The sequence below is a fragment of the Phaethon aethereus genome (assembly GCF_964289735.1).
Source record: "Phaethon aethereus genome assembly, chromosome: 5".
NCBI lineage: Eukaryota > Metazoa > Chordata > Aves > Phaethontiformes > Phaethontidae > Phaethon > Phaethon aethereus.
Window position 1 is genome coordinate 24552875 of NC_138579.1, and position 21569 is coordinate 24574443.

The window sequence follows — 21569 nt, forward strand, 5'->3', positions numbered from 1 at the left end:
TGTACATTCCTACCTCTCAGCCAGTCTTGTAAAAAACCCAAACAAATAAAATGGAACTATATGCTCTGTAAGTATTTTGGCAATGTCTGCAGCTTCTAGGCATTTCCCTGAAGTATATAAATAGCAAGCAGAGCAGATACGCTATAACAAAATGTGAGCCAATCCTCCAACCATATTTGAGCTAAACCCATTGATTCTACTCCATTTATTTCTAAGCAGTTGCTTTTGCAGTATTTGATCTCTTCATCATACATTGTCACTGCACAACTGTCCTAGAACAACACACTTGTCCTATTCTTTCATTTGGCTTGTGATCAAATGTATGGTCAATTATAGTAGCTTTGGTTCCTGAGTACTACGTTAATCAGATTTTGAAAACAATCTTCCACGTGACTTTCAAGAATCCTTTTTGGCAGGAATGAAAATGTCTATGTCTAAAAACACAAAGGGATACTCTGCCCTGACAAAAAAGTACATACTGATGTTATTAAGGGTACTTTCAGAGAAATGTATGCCTGCCTGCCTGTCTGAAGAAGGTAAGTATCAGTTTACTACACCTGTTATTACATCTTCTTATCCTTTTATTACAGGAAAGGGCATGCTTTTTGGTCACCTGAAATCACGCAAATATTTCAACAATAAAGATAAAAGAATTCATCAGAGAAAATCTAAAAAAGCACTGAAATACTAGAAAAGTGCTAGACCAGCCCCCCTTTCATATCTTCATTTTCAACATTCACAGTAGAAGAGAACTGGGTATATGTGACAAAAACACCAGCTGAGATTTTGCTGCAAGTCCCAAATGATTGTTCAGATCTGCAGATTAAAGGCAATGTAAACTCAACACTTCTAGAAATTAATCGGCTAACTCAGGCCTTCTGTAAAGTACTAGTCTAAAGAAATAAAAAGACGATCTTCGTCCCAGCAGAACACACAGAGGAGTGGCTGAAGTGACTACTTGACAATGCTACTATATGAAAACAGGTTATCCAAAGGAGTGTAAGCTGTATATTGAGAAATCATACTATGCGTCAGCTTGTGGCACTCAAGTTTTCCACACACATTCAATCAAATCCCTCCCCTCGAGTCATGAAAGAGTAGTCTCCATTTGGAGCCGACAATGATTACTAGGTTAAACATTCAAATATCACTGGTGATAATGTCAACAAATGACAGCATACACCAGCATATGCATGAGCTGTTTTAAAAATACAATGTTCTTTATTACTGTAATTCTGCTTAGCAGAAATACAAGGCTGAGCTTATTTCCATCATCAGTACTTGCCAGCACTTGGGAGCGTAGGCTGGAAAAGCAATATTACAGTAAGATCACACTCTCTTTTTGGATGGGTACTGAACTCCTGGTTCACTATGGCACTTCCAGAAGTGCAGCACACCTGTCATCTGCAGAAAATGAATGAAAGAATGAAAAAATAGGATTATATTTTAGATTATATGAGCTTTATAGGTAATCTGAGTATCCTGAACACTGCGTCAATAAATACCATTTAAACACACCACCCCACCACCCCTCTAATAATCAGTTAAAATTTGGAGAATATTTTTATCCCTTTCCCATACAGAACATTATCATATCATATACATGTTTCTGGCTAGGTAGCTGCTACATCGCATGCCAAAGATTCTGTATTTCAGTGTGCACTAAATCTATTTCTATACTACATACTTGTGGGATATTTAGAGGTCATTTGTTTGTTGAATTAATCACTCTGTAATCTACATGAACAGTAGTTTGCATGAAAATTTTCTATCCCACATTTGGGTTCTTACTTCTAAACTCTGCCTTCTTTCTCTGCCCAAACCACGTTACCATTTAATCATCACAGAAGAGGTTTGACTGTGAATAAATAAATGCCATTTTGTGAATTTCATTGCAGCAATGTAACTTTACCATCTCACTCAACAGGACTGTAGTGCAGGAGAAAGGATTCCACTCTGAAAGAGGGCTTTGGTCTCTTTAAGAAAAAATAGTTGAGGAGGAAGCAGAAAAGGAGGGATGAGAGGCAGACTGCGTAATTCTCAGTGGTACCAATGGGCCAGTGAAGTCAGTCTTTAACACAGAGACTCGTCAAAAGCTCTTTTTTCATTAGAGCTTTGCTGTCTTGGGATGAAAATGTCACTAGTGACTTATAAGAAGCAAAAACTAAATTAAAGGCCAATTTCTTCCCCCCCCAAATTATTATCTATGAGTGTAAAAGAAAGTACCTAGGCAAGACCAAGGGTGAGACAATTTTATTGGTCTTAGCTGACAGCAAAAGTCTAATTAGACTGACAAATCTTCTGTGCTATTTTCCTTTGTGATATACACTGTAAGAAAGGATTTAGCCTGGAGCTGCACATTATGGAAAGACATTAATCAAGATTATTGGACCCTCAATAGAAAACACAGGAGGCTGGAAAGCCCAATGGTTAAAATAAAAGATTGAGGACCTTATTCTGAGCCATGCCAATGGACTGGACTCTCCATGTGGATAATGGGCAGATGCCCTCTTCTATTCTGTAGAGAGAACATTCTGCATATTCTGTATCGTGCACTGTCATTCTATGGCTCTAAGATCATAGCTGAAAACATTCACAAGTAATTTATTTATGTCACCTCCAAGTTACAGTTTGAACTGTTTGGCAAGTGTCATTATCCTCATCTCAAGAAGTTGAAGCATGCACTAGATATGTACCAGAGCACATAGTTTCTACTTCCTCATGGAGAGCATAATCAGAGGTCCACCTGTCCTCCCAGAAGTGTTCTGATCTCTCTTTCGCAGAAAACTCCCTCTGATTTTGGTCTTGGGACCCCAGCCATCCATGTCATAGGGCAGACATAGTAAGGGCCTGCCCTAGGTCAGCGGGCCCTAGGGCCTCCGGAAGGTTATCTGGAGCAGTTCTCCTTAAGGACCCATGCACCAGCTGGAATCATATCTTGGATTCACTGAACCGAACGTGTTTTGAATGGAACACTCGTGTGTCACCACGCATGCTTTTCTATACTAGCTTCAGTAATTAACTTCAAAGATATCTTTACACAAATCATTTGAAAACTGAATAACCCAGCTGTGAACTGGACAGAATGTGCCACATGAGACCATATAGAGTCTCCTAGGAAGCTTTGAGCAGCAACTCACTAAATAAATTCTGAGCATATAAGCAGCTGACATGGAAGCAGAAGCCAAAAGAACGAGTGTCGCTTTAACTCATTTTCACCAAGTCTCCCAAACCCAGAAATCCCTGAACTACTTCACTAATAATTGAAGCTGTACTTTAAATCAGGAAACAGGGACATGTGAGATTACAAGACCTTTAAACAATTGCTAGCGGAGTAAACCTGGGCGAAACGTGGCAGCCTTGCAAGAACACGATGTGGCACAGCACAGTGACTCCCAGCTAACAGCGGCCTGCACAGCACGCTGCTGTACCGCACGCAAAAGCTAACGGCTTGTCTTTGAGGCCTTCGTCAGGGTAACGTGGCAAAGCCAAATTCCAGAGAGGATATTACTATCGCAGGAGAGTCTGGTGCGTCAGGGCCCTGAGACCGGCAGCGGGGATTTCGTACAATGCACGTCACTTCTGAACAGGCCGTACTTAAATCCAGAACAACACCCTGTGTGAGAGAGTCAAATCGGCATTTTGACTCCGGGGCAGCAGAGCACAAGCACCCTTTGCAACTCACTGAAACAAACGCGACTCAAAACTCCTTTTTCTCCTTTATTTTCAGTTAACAGAAAAAGGTCAGCTCTTGTTACCTTCCTTCAAGGCCTCTCTGAAGGATATTTGAATCACAGAAATGTTCCTATCAGCATAGCATAGTCATACAGCTCAACAGTTACTCAAATCCTGCCTGTCCTCCACTGATCTGCGTTTCTCTTCCTTGCAGACATGTTGTTATAAATTTTAAAACAAAACCAAGTTATAGACATTTTAAATGCTAATATCATTGCCACTGGGTATTTCCAGCAACATTTTTCTCTCAACTCCCTTTCTCTTGATTGTTTGTCCAAGACTATATTCCACATTTGGGATCTTCACAAACTGAAAAGCATGTCATTGGTCTCTGCATATACTGTATATTTTAAACTACTTCATTTTCCCAGCTGTTTTAGTCTAACTGTGCTCTAAAATTCTTCTGGCAGACTCAGACTACCTCTCTGCAGGAGCTATCTTGGTGTGTGTTACAAACAATGTATTTCCTGAAAAAGTGATGTGTAAATCTAAATCCTACTGAAATTCCCCTGGGTTTTGTATCACGTTGAGATTACAGACTTGATATTCTGCTTTATATGCATTTCAAAAAGGAGAAGTTTTAGTTACTTATGTATGAAAATGAGCAATAGAAATAGCACAAATAATTCTAATACAGTAGTAATAATAATTCTTTATCCTGACTCTTGCTATTTTGCATTAGATGCTTTACTTTTACTTGAGTCATGCTTGGTATTTCTACAATGGGCCAGAACCCTTCTGTGTTAAATAGGGTACACGTACATATTAAAAAGTACATCTTGAACCCAAGGAGCCTGCAATCTAAGCATAAAACAAGATATCACACATGGATACAGAAAAACAGATAATAAAACAAAAAATGTGACAATATTGATTGGCTTGATAAACAGCTGCCTTAGACCATCATCAGCCTAACCTCTGACAACTTTTTGGTACACATCATGATGAAAGGAGCACTTCAATGGGATTGGAGAAATAACCTGCTGTTGCCTTGTGGATAGTACCAGGAAGCAGAAAAATTCTTATGATCAAATCTAAGTGAGCAAAAAAATGCTTGAATCGTGCTGATCAGAATGGGGAGACAAAAGGCTAGATTGTGAATGGCCTTGAAAGTGAAGAAAAATAGTTTATTTCTGAGCAGAAAAGAGAAAGCTGGAGCAAGGTAATAACTAACTGTATTTGTACTGTTCATAGCCTTAGGTAACTATATTTTACATTCCCCAAAGAACAAACTTGTTCTATTAGATTTTTCCACCACTTAGATCTAAAATTGTAAGCAGGCTTGACAATGGTGGTGTTGAACACAAGCAAGATAAAATAACCATTAGGCATCTGAAAACCGCAGTTGGAGATACTGCCCAAACAGAAAAAGACAATTTCTTCTCACTTTCACCGCACAAATAATGCAACTTAAGCTGACAGAATCAAATTCTACTAAGAGTAAGGGAGAAAGGCGAGGCATCCATGCTGCTACAGCAATAAAATGGCCTGATATTGAAATGCAGAAAGTTGTAAAGGAGGTACATATTGACCCATATCTTTCTTTCAGTGGGTTGCATGAAGTGTCAAAGAGTTATTGCTTTAATATCATCTGAGATGAGGCCGTTTGTTGTGGTGCATGTGTATCCAGGAAATCACAGCTCTAACCATGTTTTTAGAAGCACTTTGACACTTTATTAAATCTTCTTGATGCTCTTTCAGCACACAGTGGTCTCTACAGGCTGAGTGACCTGCCATATAGGTTAGACAGGAAGATTTCTGGAAGAGTTCCTCTTCAAGTAAGCCAGGGCTATTTCCAGCTTGACCCAGCCCACAAAGGTCCAGTGCTACTCTCTTGTTACACTCCTATAGCTAAACACAGTTCTGCTGCCTTTATAAATTATAGAAAATCTCCAATAAACTAACAAGAGCAGGATTGGGACCACAGACTTTACTCCTCTGGAGATGTAATCATACATAGATTTTCTTTAAAATTAGTGCTAGCCACTGAGGACAAAGAACTGTAATTCTTTCAAAGTTTATGACAGTTACCAAACCTGGGGTAAATTCACTTCATTTAGCTGAGACTTTATAAATCACCTATTGGGTGTTTGAGGCTAATAACTCAATTAATCCCAGTCCTGTTGCCAAATGGATTTACAGAGTACCAAAGGGGGCAATGTTAAACCTTGGCTTGGAAATAATTACTCTAAGAGCTGTAAATTCCACGGCAGCCAGAAGTACCTCACAGAATCACAGAATGATTGTGGCTGGAAGGGACTTCTGGAGATTATCTGGTCCAACCCACCTGCTTAAGCAGGGTCACCCAGAGCCAGTTGCCCAGGACCATGTGCAGATGGTTTCTGAATATTTACAAGCACAGACACTTCACAAACTCTCTGGGCAACCTGTGCCACTGCTCAGTCACCCTCACAATAAAAAAGTGTTTCCTGATGTTTAGAGAGAAACTCCCATGTTTCAGGTTGTGTCCATTGCCCCTGGTCACCACTGTTGTCTTTACACCCTCCCTTAAGGTATGTGTACACACTGATAAGATCCTCCCTGAGTCTTCCCTTCTCCAGGCTGAAAAGTCCCAGCTCTCTCAGCCTTTTCTCATAGGAGAGATGCTCCAGTCCCTTAACCACCTTAGAGGCTCTTTGCTGGACTCTCTCCAGTAGCTCCATCTCTCTTTTGTGCTGAGGAGCCCAGAACTGGACACAATACTCCAGGTGTGGCCTGACCTCCTACACAAGAGAACAATTTTTGTATTTTCTTATCCTAAGTGACCAGGTGTCCTGGTTTCAGCTGGGATAGAGTTAATTTTCTTCCTAGTAGCTGGTATAGTGCCGTGGTTTGGATTTAGTATGAGAATAACATTGATAACGCACTGATGTTCTTAGTTGTTGCTAAGTAGTTCACAGAATCATAGAATCATTAAGGTTGGAAAAGACCTTCAAGATCATCAAGTCCAACCATCAACCCAACACCATCATGCCCACTAAACCATGTCCCAAAGTGCCACATCTACACATTTTTTGAACACTTCCAGAGATGGCGACTCCACCACCTCCCTGGGCAGCCTGTTCCAATGCCTGACCACCCTCTCAGTGAAGAAATTTTTCCTAATATCCAATCTAAACCTCCCCTGGTGCAACTTGAGGCCATTTCCTCTTGTCCTATTGCTAGTTACTTGGGAGAAGAGACCAACACCCACCTCACTACAACCTCCTTTCAGGTTGTTGTAGAGAGTGAGGCTAAAACAATTCCAGTTCCCTCAGCTGCTCCCAATAAGATTTTTGCTCCAGACCCCTCACCAGCTTCATTGCCTTTCTCTGGATACTCTCCAGCAACTCAATGTCCTTCTTGTAGTGAGGGGCCTAAAACTGAACACAGTATTTGAGGTGCGGCCTCACCTGTGCTGAGTACAGGGGCACAGTCACTTCCTGCTGGCCACACCATTTCTGATACAGGCCAGGATGCTGTTGGCTGCCTTGGCCACCCCGGCATACTGCTGGCTCATGTTCAGTCGGCTGTCAACCAGCACCCCCAGGTCCTTTTCTGCCAGGCAGCTCTCCAGCCACTCCTCTCCAAGTTGTATTCCTTATACTAAGTCAAGGACTTTTCAGCTTCCCATGCTCTGCCAGTGGGGAGGTGCAACAAGAAGCTGGAAGGGGGCACAGCCAGGACAGTTGACCCAAACTGGCCAAAGGGATATTCCATATCATATAACATCATGCTCAGTATATAAAACTGGGGCTGGCCAGGGGGCAGCAATTGCTTCCTGGGGACAGGCTATTGATCACTGGGTGGTGAGCAATTGTTACATTCTGCATCACTTGTTTTTGTACATTCTTTTATCATTATTATTATTATTTCCTCTTTCTTTGCTGTCCTATTGAACTGTTTGTATCCCAACCCACAAGTGGGTTTTTTTCCTGATTCTCTCTCCTATCCTGTCTTGGGGGGAGCAGGCAAATGAGTGGCTGCGGAGTGCTTAGGTGCTGGCTGGGGCTAAACCACTACACCAGGAATAGATCCTTTCTACAGGAAGGTTATAAAAGGAAAATGAAAAATGGCTCTACCTGGAAGTAACGCTCCATTGTTTTTCTCCCCATTATGAACTTCACTGTTGTAGCAGTACATACTGTCATAATAATAAATAACCATACAACCATCCCCCATTAAGCTTTATAACACTCTTAGGAATACATTTCCCCACATATGAAACTATGGAAACATAGTTAAAATCATGTTCTCATTCACATTGGTGCAGTCCTACTTACATAAATGGGGTTGCACTAGAAAGGAGCAAAATGGGTCCCCATTATCATGTATGTGTACCATAATAATTCATCCAGCTGTTTATTCACTGACACAGGACAATATTTTGTGGTGATTTTCCCTACACAACATTATTAAGACAAAGAGTTACATGGAGCATGATTCAGAGAACATAGCTCCTGTGAACTTACAAATGAGCAGCGAAACAAAAGACTAATTAAGAATCCAAGGAAATGCAGAAGACTAATTGACTCACCTGGATGCTGGGTGGTGAACGATTTTTTCGGGTTGTAGTGGTGGCCATTGTAGTTGTGGTTTCCATAACTGTAGTAGACATTTCCGGTGGCACAGAGGTTGTAGGTGTTGTTCCCAAGATAGAAGGGACTTCCCCAACGAGTCGGACACTTCCATTGATTTTAATGTTGGGGTTGTTCTCCGCTGCCATGTTCAGCACTTTCAAGCCATTGTAATAGAGACCGGAGAGCTGGCCTTGGAAGAGACGCCCTCTGTCCTTCCCTCCTATGGCTATTTGCGCCTGGGTGTTGAAGATCGTTAACTGCCGTCCTAGTGAAGGGGGGTGAATAACATTATTGCCAGACATTTCCTTCACTTTGCATCTTACATTGAGTCCTGGCCAGAAATGATGGACAACAAAGAAGTAGATTCATTCTTGGTAGTGTTTATGACGACTGTAGAAATACAGTATGGAAATGTACTGCCTAACCCTCATTAACAAGGAAGATTAGCCTGAAAGCCAGAAAAGCTAAAACTAAACCTCATACTTCAGCATCCACTCACACAACAAAACTCTGGAGGAGCTTTGACTCAGTCAGAAATTTGAACCCACTCTTTTAGAGTTGGACCCATTTTAAACTACAAATAAGGCTTCAATATATGGCTGCTTTTCTACTACCAATTCAGACTGCAGTACCTGTCAAGCTTTAGACTATAAATAAACCTTCTATTTTGACTACTCAAAAGATGGGATTAACTCATAAAGCCACTTTTAATAATGCAAAGGTTTTAAGGGGTGGCTGGAGGACAGTAAAACACCAGAAAAAATTGACGGTGATATAAGGATTGTATAAGAATCTTAAGACAGGATCAGTCATGATCTTCCACCTGTAAATTTTGTGTTGTGAAGGCTTACAAATCTAAAACCAAGAAACACCAAATGCAAATATTTGTGATGTCTCTGAAAGAGCAAAGTTTTTGAAATAGTGAGGATAACACAGTGCTTCAGATGGCTAAGCCCCAGAATGCCTTACATGTGACCCCTCTTACAGACAGTGAAATTCAAATGTGGGCAGGTTAAGTGGTTTATTCAAGGTCACACCTTGAGTGTTAGGAGTGGTCTAATATCATATCTAATGAAAAATATATTTATTAAAAATAAATCTAGTAACAACAGCCAATTCACCTAGTTTTGCAGGACACTTAAATCACATTCAGCCTGGACTGCTCTATAAATACTGCTGATGTCCCAGGCTGCACTAGGTTGACTATGTTAAGAAATGAATTGCTTCATTCAGTGCAAAGGCAGTGCCTGTAATTTCACTGTTCCTCAGAAGATTAGGGGCATACCACCTGGAATCTGTTGAATTAACAGACACCAGACTGGGCAAAGCTCAGAAGGGTTATCAATGCAGCATCAAGTCTATCACCAGTCAAATATCTACTGTGTTTTCCCATTTTTATGAAGTTTGCAATACATGTCCCCATCCCATTCCCACTCCCCAGTTCTCACTCACCAATTCCTCTCTCTAGTCCACCCTGACAAGAGGTGCAAAATGCCACCATGTAGCAAAGCACAGTCTATAACCCACTGCTCATTCCTTCACAGCCAGTGGTTAGAGTAGATCAAAATATGAGGGGGAGCTCACCAATTTTGGTGGTCGTCGTGACGGGTCTTGAAGTCAAGTGGTGATGCGGTGTTGCATCATCTTATGGTGACAGGATGGACCATGGGGAAGAGAATGGGGACAAGAGAAGAAATGTATCTGAAAGGAGTTCCTGTCCCCAAAGACAGCCCTAGCTAACTAAGCAGAAGTGTATGGAGAGGTGTAACATATGGACATGGGGAGGTGGGCTGCATGTCCCTTGTTCTCCTCACCCACAGATTTGTAAATGAAACACTAGGACTTGATCAGGGTGGAGTAACTGCATTGATGAAGAAATGAGAAATAAAAATGGAGGGTGTCCTTCCCCTGGAAAGTGTTGAAACACCTGATGCGATATTCTGCATCTCAGGAAGTTTTAAACTTACCAGAGGCAACGTATGTCTGTTAAAACATCAACAAACATGCACTGAAGCCACACATCCTCAGCATGTAAAAACAGAGCCTTTCCTCTTGTCTGTGAGGAAAATAGGATCCAATAACAATATCTGTCAAAATATTCAGCCCTCTCAGTCCAGCTCCTGCCTGTGCTAGAGGAAATGGCACTGTACACTGTAGCAGGCCAAGCTCTTGTCATATACCATGTCCTCAGAGTTTGCTTTTCTTCCCTGTCCTGTTGTGCTTTGGATTTTTTAATGGATATGCTGTCAGTCCTTTACTACACTATTTTCCCTTCTCTTCACGTGTTCCCTCCAGCCAGCACTATATGTCTTTCTGTACTGTCCCTGCCCCTACATACCCAGACATTTCACTTGGTACTGTTCCCTCCTTCCCACCTCACTCATGATAGAGTGCCAAAAGGTGGGATGAGTAAAGAACAGGGAGTTATTTCACTAAACTTCAGATGTTATCCCTGAAAATGGAGGGAAGGTACTGATCATTCAAAGCTTTCCATTGCCATTCCTTTCTCCCCTTGAATCAATACTGTATCTTTTTTCATCTTTTACTAAAGGGAAAAGGAGTGGGCGATGATGAGGAAGGACAATTTTTGCTGTTCCAGCTAGGAGAGCTCCCCAAGCTGGGATAGAAAAGGGGGTCCCTCATTTTTAGTGGAGGATTATGACTCTCCTCAGGATGTCATCTATTCCAACCCAAGCTCATAGCACAGCTTTAGACATGTTTGTTATATCTCTTGCTTTACTTTCAAGAATGTTCATCTGCATCTTCTAACGCTGAAGAAAAGTGTACACCGAAGAGGTGGCCCACTCCAGTAAAAAAGGAACTTTGATTGTGTGTTCTGGGGTCTTCCTTGTTTGTTAAGTGGTCTTCCAGTCCAGGATTCATGCACTGCACCATATGGTTAATGCTGGAGAGTAGAACTGTGTTTGCTAAAAGAACAATCACTTGTTGGAGTCACCTATAACGTGTTATTCCTCATTCTTCCCTCTACAGTGGTGTGCAAATGCATGAATAAAGACAGCAGGGAAATGCATATGGAATGAGAGAAAACTGTTGAGAGAATATACACTTAATTCTGCCACCATAGGTCTCTTCTAATCATTCTTTTGATGATATGGTTCTGAAACCCTTATTTCCCCTGAGTAAAATTTATCGGGCCACTGCATTTTATTGAGGAACTGTTTACATCAGTAAGTTCTACTAGGTGTGTAAGGGTTGCAGACTCACAGTCCTCCTTTTCCACATAGAACTCTTCCTACTGCTATTTTAGTGTCATATTGGTCATGCTGGAGAATAACGATGAGCATATTTTAAGTGTCTGAGGTGTTTTGTAAATATTCTGAATAGTTCAAGCTCTCATTTGTTTGTTTGCTCTCTCATTGACTTCTTCATTTGGAAAACTGAATACCAGTTAAAAATATCACAGAGAAATCTTAGTGAAGTGTAACCTTTCTGTAACACTAGGAGAGAATTTGTTCTGGATTTTGCAAATCCTAATTCACACTGCTTCAAAAGTACAGTCACTCACATCAATGAGACCTCACATGTAAGAAAAAGAGATTTGAAGAATTAAGGACTTCCAGGATCAGTCCTTTCGATGAGGTGCTTCTGGGTCTTTATTGGCTCATCCAATTGCAGAATAGGTAACATCTGTGCCCTAGCAGACACTAGGTACTCTGCTAAGGAAATCTGCCGGTTTTATGACTACTTAAGTCAAACAATTTAGGACTAATACTTCTTTTTTTTTTAACTCACATATGTAATCTCAGTGGAGTGAATACTGTTTAATGTTTTGCTTATTACTCATATAATTGAAGATCGCAATCCTGGGCTCCTCTTAAAATATTTTAAACCAATTTATAAAATTAAAAAAAAAAAAAAGAAAACCAAAACTAGTAATGATGCCACTTCAGAAAGATGTTGTGCTACATTTGTTTTCCAAGAATGAACTATTTCATTATTATGACTAATGTAACAATGGTACCAATGGAAGACCAAATCTATGGCATTCAGAAATGTCAATTGAAAAGTGTTTCATCTTACCTCACTCAAGCCAAGAACTCATAGCAAGACAGATATTCTATATGCTGTCTCTTTGATGAATCTGTCTACTCCTCCATCCATCAGTTCATCGTGTTCCATTTTGATAGCAAGCTACCTTTTCACTCATCATCTTTATAAAGTCTTCTGACAGAAGGTTTCCATGTTACAGTACTTGTTGGATGGATGACCAGATGGATGAGCGGGTTGGTGAACAGGTAGGTAAATTATTAATTCTTATTATTTTTTAATTTGAGTGGTACCTAAGTTGCTGAAAACATCTATCTTCCTTGGAATGAAGGAACAAAGCTATATTGTCTCAGGTGTTACACTGCACAATGTCATTCCCTACCACAAAGCAAGACGACTGAATTTCCTTTCACTTTAGTAAAAACATGGCTCTGCCCTTCTAGTCTAAAAACATCCAGTGCTTTGAGAGTGTCTGAATGCTCAAATATTGTCTCATTTAGACCCTACTGCATGTGTGATTGTCTTTCAATAAAGCATCAATATCCACAAAAGGTAGACTTCAGTCAAAACTTCAGGATGGCTTACAAATGGAAGTGCCTTGGCATGCTTATAAGGTCAAACTTGGAGAAGCAGTAACATAAAAGATATGGTGGAGAACTAAAAATGAAAAAAACCCACCCCAAAACAAAAACACAAAATAAAACAAAGGTAGGTTTCTCAAGCACATGAATTGCGTCAAGGAATTAGACATGCATCTGTTTTAACAAAATGGAGGCAATCATTCTCTTTAGTGTTAAAGGGACTTTAGCAGTTCAAACTTTCCAAGATTATCCTCTTTTTAGTGTTAAGCTTTATTTATTTATTTTAGTTTGACCTTGTAAATTAACAGGGCAACCCACTGAGACTCAATAAGCATTTTCTGTATACTTTTATCTTAAAATTTATCTACAATTTAGCTGAATTAACTATTCCATAAGACCCTGATGGTCAAAAAATATTTTTGTTTTAGTTACACAGACATTTTTGTCTTACTTTCACAAATAGTGAAATACTAAATACTTCAGCTTTAATTACACCATTGTAAACCAAACTTGAAAAGTGGGCAACACTGTCAGCTCTCATCGAAGTCAACAGGAACTGAGTGTGCACAAGATTTTGCAGGATCAGACCCTTCACATAAAAATATTTTGACTGTAGTTAGCCACATCCTTCATGACCTTAACTTAATTCATACTGGTTAAATCAATTTGTTAATTCAGCTGAGTATAGCAGTTTGAAACAGCACATAAATTACATTTTTCCAATCCTACAAAACATTGGTTTTGCCTATTGGAAAATTTGTTAACAGCCATAATCTAAGTCAGCCCAGAAAATGCAAGATCTGAGTCCAAAGGTCACCCCCTTTTATGAGCAGTTCTTTCTTAAAAGGAAACAAGAGAAGATCATGTTCTGCTTTTTCTAGACTTCAAGGCAAGGAGTTAGTTAGAGTGATTTTTTTTTTTTTTTTTTAAATACCACATTTAGTATAGAAGAAGATCTTCCTGACTTAAGCTCCACTGTATTACAAAGAAGCCAGTCCAAACCCTGCTGAAATCAGTAAGAGTTATTCTGGTACCTTCAACAGGCTTTGGAATGGGCTCTACATCCAAGATATTTTTTTTCCCCTCCGAATTCCAGAAAAAAAAACATTACTGTTCTGACACGAGTCTCATTTCAACAGGTCATGGAGTCTATGCAGAACTCGCACTCAAGCCAGCTGGACTTGTTACACAAGTCTTTTGGTGAACTGAGGCCAATTACTCCAGGCAAACCTACAAAATTAAGTAGCACTGCCTGAGATTAAGTTAGGGAAGAATTTGACCCATAACTTAGACACATGTATCACCTGACTGTTCAAACTGTACTCCAGACATAGCATAAAAGCAACAGAACAATCATCTTTCTCTGTCTCCCTCACTGTAGTTTAAATGAAAATGTTAAAAAATGTTTTCTCTACATTTTTTTAAATCGTTTAATTATCTTAATACAATTAGGAAATACATAGTAGCTAATCAAACTAATGAGAAAAAAGAAACTTACAGGAGGTGATTTAAGAAGTTAGTTTGAAAAATTTTTAAGAAAACTTTGATAATAAAAATATAAATGTAGTTTAAAACCAAATCAAAATAGGAAAATCATGCAGTGGTTAAATTGCCATAATACATGTTGTTGCTCTTCGCTCTTGGCTTTTTTTTTTTTTTTTAGAAAACGTCTCCTGAATTTTCACTTGTTTGTTTGTCATTACTATGATAGCAAGCTTAGAATTTCGTCCCTTTAACTGCATTTTAATAGCAATGTATTATAGCATGATTTATCAACATATGGCAGGTGGAAGCTGACACAAATTATAATGAAAATTAAAACAGTCATTTATGCAGCAGGCAATTATCATTTAAGAAACATTTATTTGCAGGCTTTAAAAATGAGGTTTAGAATCAAATGGGTTTAAAATGAAAGTTTTAATGACTGTTACCTTTTTCCTGCAGCCACTCCTCTACAGGCCGGTTATATTTGAAGGGGATTTTCTGTTTTACCATTTGGAACCGTTCACTATCAGTGTTGCCTTTAAAGTTTAAAAAACAGCTTAAAAACAATCTGAAAAGTCAATGAAATAGTTAAAACATCCTAGATTTTTTTGGTTTTTTTATGACCTTATTTAGCTATATATAAGTGCGCATGTGTATACATATATATATATTTGAAAAGAGAGAGATTTATCTTTAGTACAGTGGAGAATAGTTATACATCCAATTGCCTGAGCTTCTGGAAGGTGGAAGAAATTAAATCCTAAGAAGAAGAAATCTCAGACTCTCCTCAGAGTATTTGTTCATCCAAATTGGTTAGGCATGTGTAATTTGTCTGGGACATGAGACCTTGGGTGAACTCAGTGCCATGAGTTAGAACATTTTGATCAGACTCTAGATCTGATTGCACAAGAACATGGCACAGTATGTCAGTCACACAAACACACAGTAGTACTTCGATAAACCTTCTTGTAGTAGTAAAAGACATATATTAGGACTAGAAACCCAGTAAACAGAAAAAAAGAAAGGAAGAAATTATAAAAAAACAATGCTCAAAGGATGTAATAGAAGTAGTTTAAAAAACCCTAAGAGTGGGAAGATGTATAGAAAAAAAGGGAAGTAAAATTTAAAATGAGGAAGAGCTGCTAATTAAGGATATGTGAAGGCTTATGTCCAGTTACCAAAGACTTGGGCCTGTTGCCAGAAGAAAACAGAAGCTTAGAAACTAATTTAAATAAAAGGAGAAATAATGTAAATTCTAGCAAGTACAGTTCCCTTGTTCCATATTGATGGATGATAGAATTATCCAGTAAAGTGTGTTTTGGAGGAAAGCCCTTATCACTTGCATATTACAGAGAGGAATAGGATTCACACAGAGTCTTTGTCCAATTTCATGGCTACTGAAAAATTGCACAGGGCAGATGGGTTGGGCCAACCAGCTACTTTCTGTAGTAGAAAGGAGCAGCTCAGTCTGACAGCGTTAGGACTGATGGTAAACAAGTGCCATCATTCTGCTTTTTTATTTTCTTCAGCTACAGTTACATTCTGACTCAATCTAGTTTTTGCTTCATGTATTATTTTTATAAAAACTCTTCAGTCAGGCATAAAAAGAGTACATCTTTTAAGAACTTCATTATAATATTGTAGTAAACTAGAGTAAGCCCCCAGCTTACTGAAGTAATGCTACCATAAACAGAAGTTCAGTAGATCAGTAGTGCTCCAATACATGTTCTGAATAAATGGCAGTCCAAGAGTCAGCAACTGCTCTGCACAGTTTGCAGTACTGCTTTTGAAGCCCCACATATAAACAATCTAACGAGGCTTCATATTTCTTTGACTTTCTGAAACAGATGCTGGAATCTTTTCTCAGTGTAAAGACACACCAAGGAAAAAAATATATATGACTAACAGCTGGCAAGATGTTCCACCCAGCCAGCAGCAGACACTTTCACATTGCAAGCAATATGACTGGTAAGTCTCACGTGTTTGATAATTCCTACTGTGTAACTGTTGCTCGGAAATGTTGCCAGGCTGTGTGAGGTACCGGCTGACCACAGCTATCCTCTCCAGCATCACCTGGTTACTGCTGACTTTCTGGAACAAGTGAGAGTCACTATAACAACACACCAGCTATAATGCCACAAGGATTCACATGTAATAAAGCATGGACCTAATCTTAAGGGGTTTTTGTAAAAATCATCATCTGCTATCTCTTTAAGTCCAGCTGTAAGGAAAACAGCAATTTGGATTTGGGTTAATATCTCCAACTGAAAAGATGAACATTTAGGAGCCTTGCTGCTTATTTGGGGCAACAGGCAAAACGAAGCAAAAACATTTAAGAGCCGCTTTACTGGCCTGATTCCTTATCACCTTCCTGGAAAGTCATCTACTTCTTTCCTTCCGTGTAACAGATCCATTGTGGGAAACTGCTATTGCCTGTTGTAGAAAGATCTAATTAAGTACTAGCTGACACACACTGATGTACCAGTTTCTCTGTCCCACCTCAGATGCCTGTCACCTACAGCTGGTTACACACCTAAACTAGAAGGAAAAGCTAAAATACTGGAAACACTCTGTCAGTCATTTATCAAATAATATTAAACAATGTGCTGTGGTGGCTTGGAGTCACTCACAGACATTAAGTTACCTTTAAGTACATTCTCAGTTCTCATAATTCATATCAGCACCAACAAAAAGGACCATAGTCAGCTCTGTGCTTCTATGAATACAGATTCATAAAATTTGAATCATGCTCAGTGCAGGATCTAACAAAAAAATTGATAAAGAATAGCTGAGGTAATATAAACAACAAAAACAAAAAAACCCCACCTAAAGCTAAAGAGGCAGAAGTATTAACAAAAACATGATTTTTGATCTATTTATTAATAATAAGCTGATGACTAATGTAGGCTGGGGCCATGCATGTCCGTTGCTTTCCAAATTTCTTAACCTAAAGGATAGGTCCTTTTCCTGCAAGTTCTCTCATTCGCTTAAGCCTAGGGGAAGTTTACACCCACAGGACAGGGAAGCAGACCTGCTAGTTTGGGGAGAACAGAAACAAAAGTAATTAAGCCAAGCTCACTACAAAAACAATTTCTTAAGATCAGTTAGCAAAGCATTCTGCTTATTCAGTAGACCTTTTCTCAACACACTAATCCACACTCTCCTTCATGAAACCATCTCAATCTTGTAAATAAATGCAATTGTAGTAATTCTGCATTTCCTTTAGGATACTTTTGGTCTGTTGCAGCATGCCTATTTTTCTCTGTGTAAGAAAGGAGTACTAGGTCCTGAAAGACACTCAGGAGGTGTTTCAATTGGACTTAAAGATTTAAATTGCTCTGTGAACTCCTAAGTTTCTCTGTCAACCCCGACTTGAACACTTATAGAGAGTCTGCTACTACATTTATATTGCACGTCACATAGAAAGATACGTTTTCAGTAGAAATGGAGGTTATTCCCCACTTTATAGAGTATGTTCTGAGTAAGGACTTATGTTTAGATGAGTGCATTGAAATCCTAATGTTGATGGGCAAGAATATTTTCTATAGGGCCAAAGAAATTCTATAACACACTTCACTCAGAACAAAAAAGTCCACTGGCTTCATTCGGTATGTACATAAGCAACCTTTTACTGGCGGCTATGAGATCTTTTTCAGAATAAAGAATGATCCATAGTTTATAGGAACACAAGAGTCCGCCAGTGGCTGGCATGGAGTGCTTCCTCCTCTGTGTTGAGAGCTGACTGTAGAAAGGAAAAAATGTGGTGGATTGAAATTTCTTATAAGTAGGGCATCTGACAAGAACAGGCCAGCAAGACTAAGGTAAAAAGGAAGTGGGACAATGAAAGAACACATGACAAGGAAAAATGGGTTTCTTATAATACAGTCCTAGACCTTCAAGAAAGCCAGAAATGATAACTATTCCCCACCACATCTTTAAAGACGTTTTTTTTAAAATCCAGTTTAATTTATTTTTATTTTTATTATTATTATTCAGATATATTCAGCAAGATTAAAATAAGTATAAAAATCATACCTTTAAAAGCTACGAGAAATTGAAGTACATTAGAAAATTCAAATAGGTTTAAATTGCAACATTAGTACCTGATCTATTCTTTTCTGTTTTGTTTTTAAATTTTATTTCAGACATTAGTAAGAATGCTTTTAAAAACATGTGCATGAGAATGTGTTCACTGATATAACCAGTTGCAACATTGAGTTAGAGAACAAGTTTTCCATTGTTAAGCGCTTAGGATACTCATTAAATACCAATAAAAACATACAATTAATAAATTAATATTGACTTTGACTTGTGCTTTAAAAAAATAAACACAGCATTTGATATGAGAGTTCAAAAAGGAAATATCATGGTTTGCAACACGAAGTAACATGAAGTAAGCTCGTCGGACCTCTGACAGCTGAGCCATGACGTGATTAAGGGGGATTCTTGTCCATCTTCAAACACTGAAATTTTCAGTAACAATCTTTTTGTGACCCCAATGCAATGCCTGTCTAGATCTGAATAATACATGTTCAAACAATCTCTCATACAACTAATCTAGATCCCCTCTTTTTTCACTTTGAGTTCAGCTCTGATTTAAGGCTGTACTTCAGAAAAGATGACACAGAATAAAGACAGCCATTTAAATTTATTTTAGAAAATACATTTAATCCCAAAGTTTGCATTCAGAATCAATGTGGATCTCAAAGGTCTGCAGGATATAATTTGTTATAGTAAAGTTGTGTTGATTAGTTTTGCTACTTGTGATTTACTAAATATTTTTCCTCCCATAGGTTCTAGCCACTTAAATGATACAAGTACCAATAGGAACTCCTCATTTAAAATAACCTTCATCCTTTGTCCTTCATCTACCTACTAAATTCCTGTATATCAATATGACTTATGATCTGCTTTACAACTTACCTTCTTCTAAAGAACTGTACCTCAGAAATGCATCCCTTTACCTATATTTTCTCCTTTCTCATGCAAAATTCTAAAGCACAGCCAAATCCATCTCTGTAAAGGCTGGGATAAAACAAGTCTTTTATTCCATTTATTACTCATATGTACAATGAACAGAAATCCTACTGTATCTCCTAAATCTCACATAGACCTATTTTCCAACAAACTGATAAGCATCCACGCTCTCATGACCTTTAGGATTTTAATGGTAACATTTTGAAATCTTCTGGATCTCCAAATCTTGTTTAACCTGAATATTTAAAATATTTCAAATACCCCAGACGCTTCTGAGGACTAAATATTTTGGAGAGGAATCTGGCAGAAAAGGTCTATTTTTTTGTTTGTCCCTCCTTCCCTCAAGAAAACCTGGTACCTCAATCATAAAAGTCAGAGCCTGCTCGTTAAATATGATCAGTTGCCAGTCTTCTGTCTTTTTTCTGGAGCCCTCTGTATCCCTGATCCACAGACTATACAGGTAAGAAGATCAGAGCCACTTCTAGCTTTAGCTCTTGATTTAGATCAAACTAAAATGGGAAAAAAAATATCAAAAGTATTTGCTTGTGTTAATCACTATTAGCAGTTCCCACAGGCAATGCTTTTGATACAGTGCAACAGTCCAAGGGAGACAGTTTAAATTTGCTCATGGGCAAAGCAGTGGCAAAGCCAAAACCCTTCAATGTTGGATGATGTTTTGCTTTTTGGCTCATGGTTCCTTTAAGAAAACAAGCAATCTTTATTGCCTTAAGCTTATTTCTAAACCAAAATGGATCCTTAAGCCAAAGAAAGTAAAAGAGCGATTCAAGCTCTGAAAAATGTTGCTTCTTGGCCTAGATACCAATCATGATGATTTACTGCACCTTTGGTGTGAAAGAGAAAAGCTGAAGGGTTCCAGCAAATTGCACTGGGCAGAAAGAAAGTACTCGCTTCCAGGTGGAATATTAATCCAACCTGATGTGTTGTCAAGTCTGTGAAGATGCTAAAAAGAATACCATAAGAAAACATTCATCTGTTCCAAATTAATGCCAAAGGCTGTTTTATGAAAAGACACAACAGCAGCATTTTCTTCATTGCTTATAATGAAAAGAATGGGACAATTTATCTAATGAGCGGTTATTAAACGAAAGGCTAATGATTTAAGAAAACATTTTGATATCAGTGCTCAGGGTTTAAACTGATTCTACCTCTCTTTCCCTTATTGTAGATGGAATTTCAGTAGAAGGGCTGGTAAGTAGCTAGTGTTTGATAACTCAGTTCACTCAGCAGCCTTTAATGCCAGTTCCCTTTGAGTTTTTATGGATGCCCATAATCTCGCTGAGATTTTCATACACTTAATTGACATCAGTATGGGGGGGAGACATGGTTACCTGCTACAGCCTGCAAATATTACCTTTAAGGGCTAAATCCTCTACTAACATAAACTAACTCAGTTCAATTCAGCCCCCCAGAAATCTTCTAGAGCTGATGCTGTGTTCCCTGGAAAAGGAGACTCGCATGCATAATGGAGAAGCTACCATTTTCCCCTAATATCTAACAAAGGGCACAAAAGTTTCAGAAGTGTGTTTGTGATTGATACACACTGAACCTCTTTAGCCATGTCTGTTTTCAGGCAGCTGCACTTAAAAACTTACAGTATACTGAATTGTCCCATTTTCACATTTCCTCAAGTACATATTTTGTTCTAAATACTACGAAGGACAACCATAATTTGTTCACATTTGGTATTCAGCTAGGAAACTGAGACAAGTTCATATTTAGGACTAGAACCTTCTTCCATAAATCAGGAAGGAATAACAACACTACAATAAGTTTTAGCATCAGGCCTATTTATGTATAGCTGTTTATTTTGTTGTGTTACTGTAAAACTATATTGTGGTTTATGTTATATATCATAGGGAACGTTTGCATTAAAATCAAAACATGTAAAAAATCTCTACTTGCAGAAGTTTCTACAAAACACTTGAAAAAAGTCCAAACCTGAAACCACAGACATGGCTTATACAGAAATTAAATAGGATGACCATGCACTAAACAAAATAGTTATAAGGTAGGTGATCTGGAATCTTTCTAACTACCGTAAACTGTCCCTCTACAAATTCTTGCAAAGCTTCAGTTTTGCCTTGTGTAACAAGGGGTGCTATGGAAGATTAATTCAAATTTTGGATTTTATTTCATTTGAGGGGACTGAAGAGTAGCCAAGTCTTGACATTGTTTGTCTTTGCTTCAGCTCTTGGATATTATG

General features: G+C 38.7%; 1 protein-coding gene across 6 annotated transcripts in view; it reads right to left on the bottom strand.

Moving 5' to 3' along the window:
- Positions 1-21569, bottom strand: part of NRXN3 (neurexin 3) — a gene marked incomplete at its 5' end in the record, with an annotated part of 994726 nt that overhangs the window by 103017 nt on the left and 870140 nt on the right. For 3 of the 6 annotated variants that reach the window (XM_082000671.1, XM_082000676.1, XM_082000675.1), the window contains 2 exons: positions 8252-8559; positions 14815-14904. In XM_082000671.1, coding sequence (XP_081856797.1) covers positions 8252-8559; positions 14815-14904 — 398 coding nt within the window. The remainder of the gene's footprint in view (positions 1-8251; positions 8560-14814; positions 14905-21569) is intronic. The other 3 variants (XM_082000673.1, XM_082000674.1, XM_082000672.1) reach the window with 1 other exon arrangement.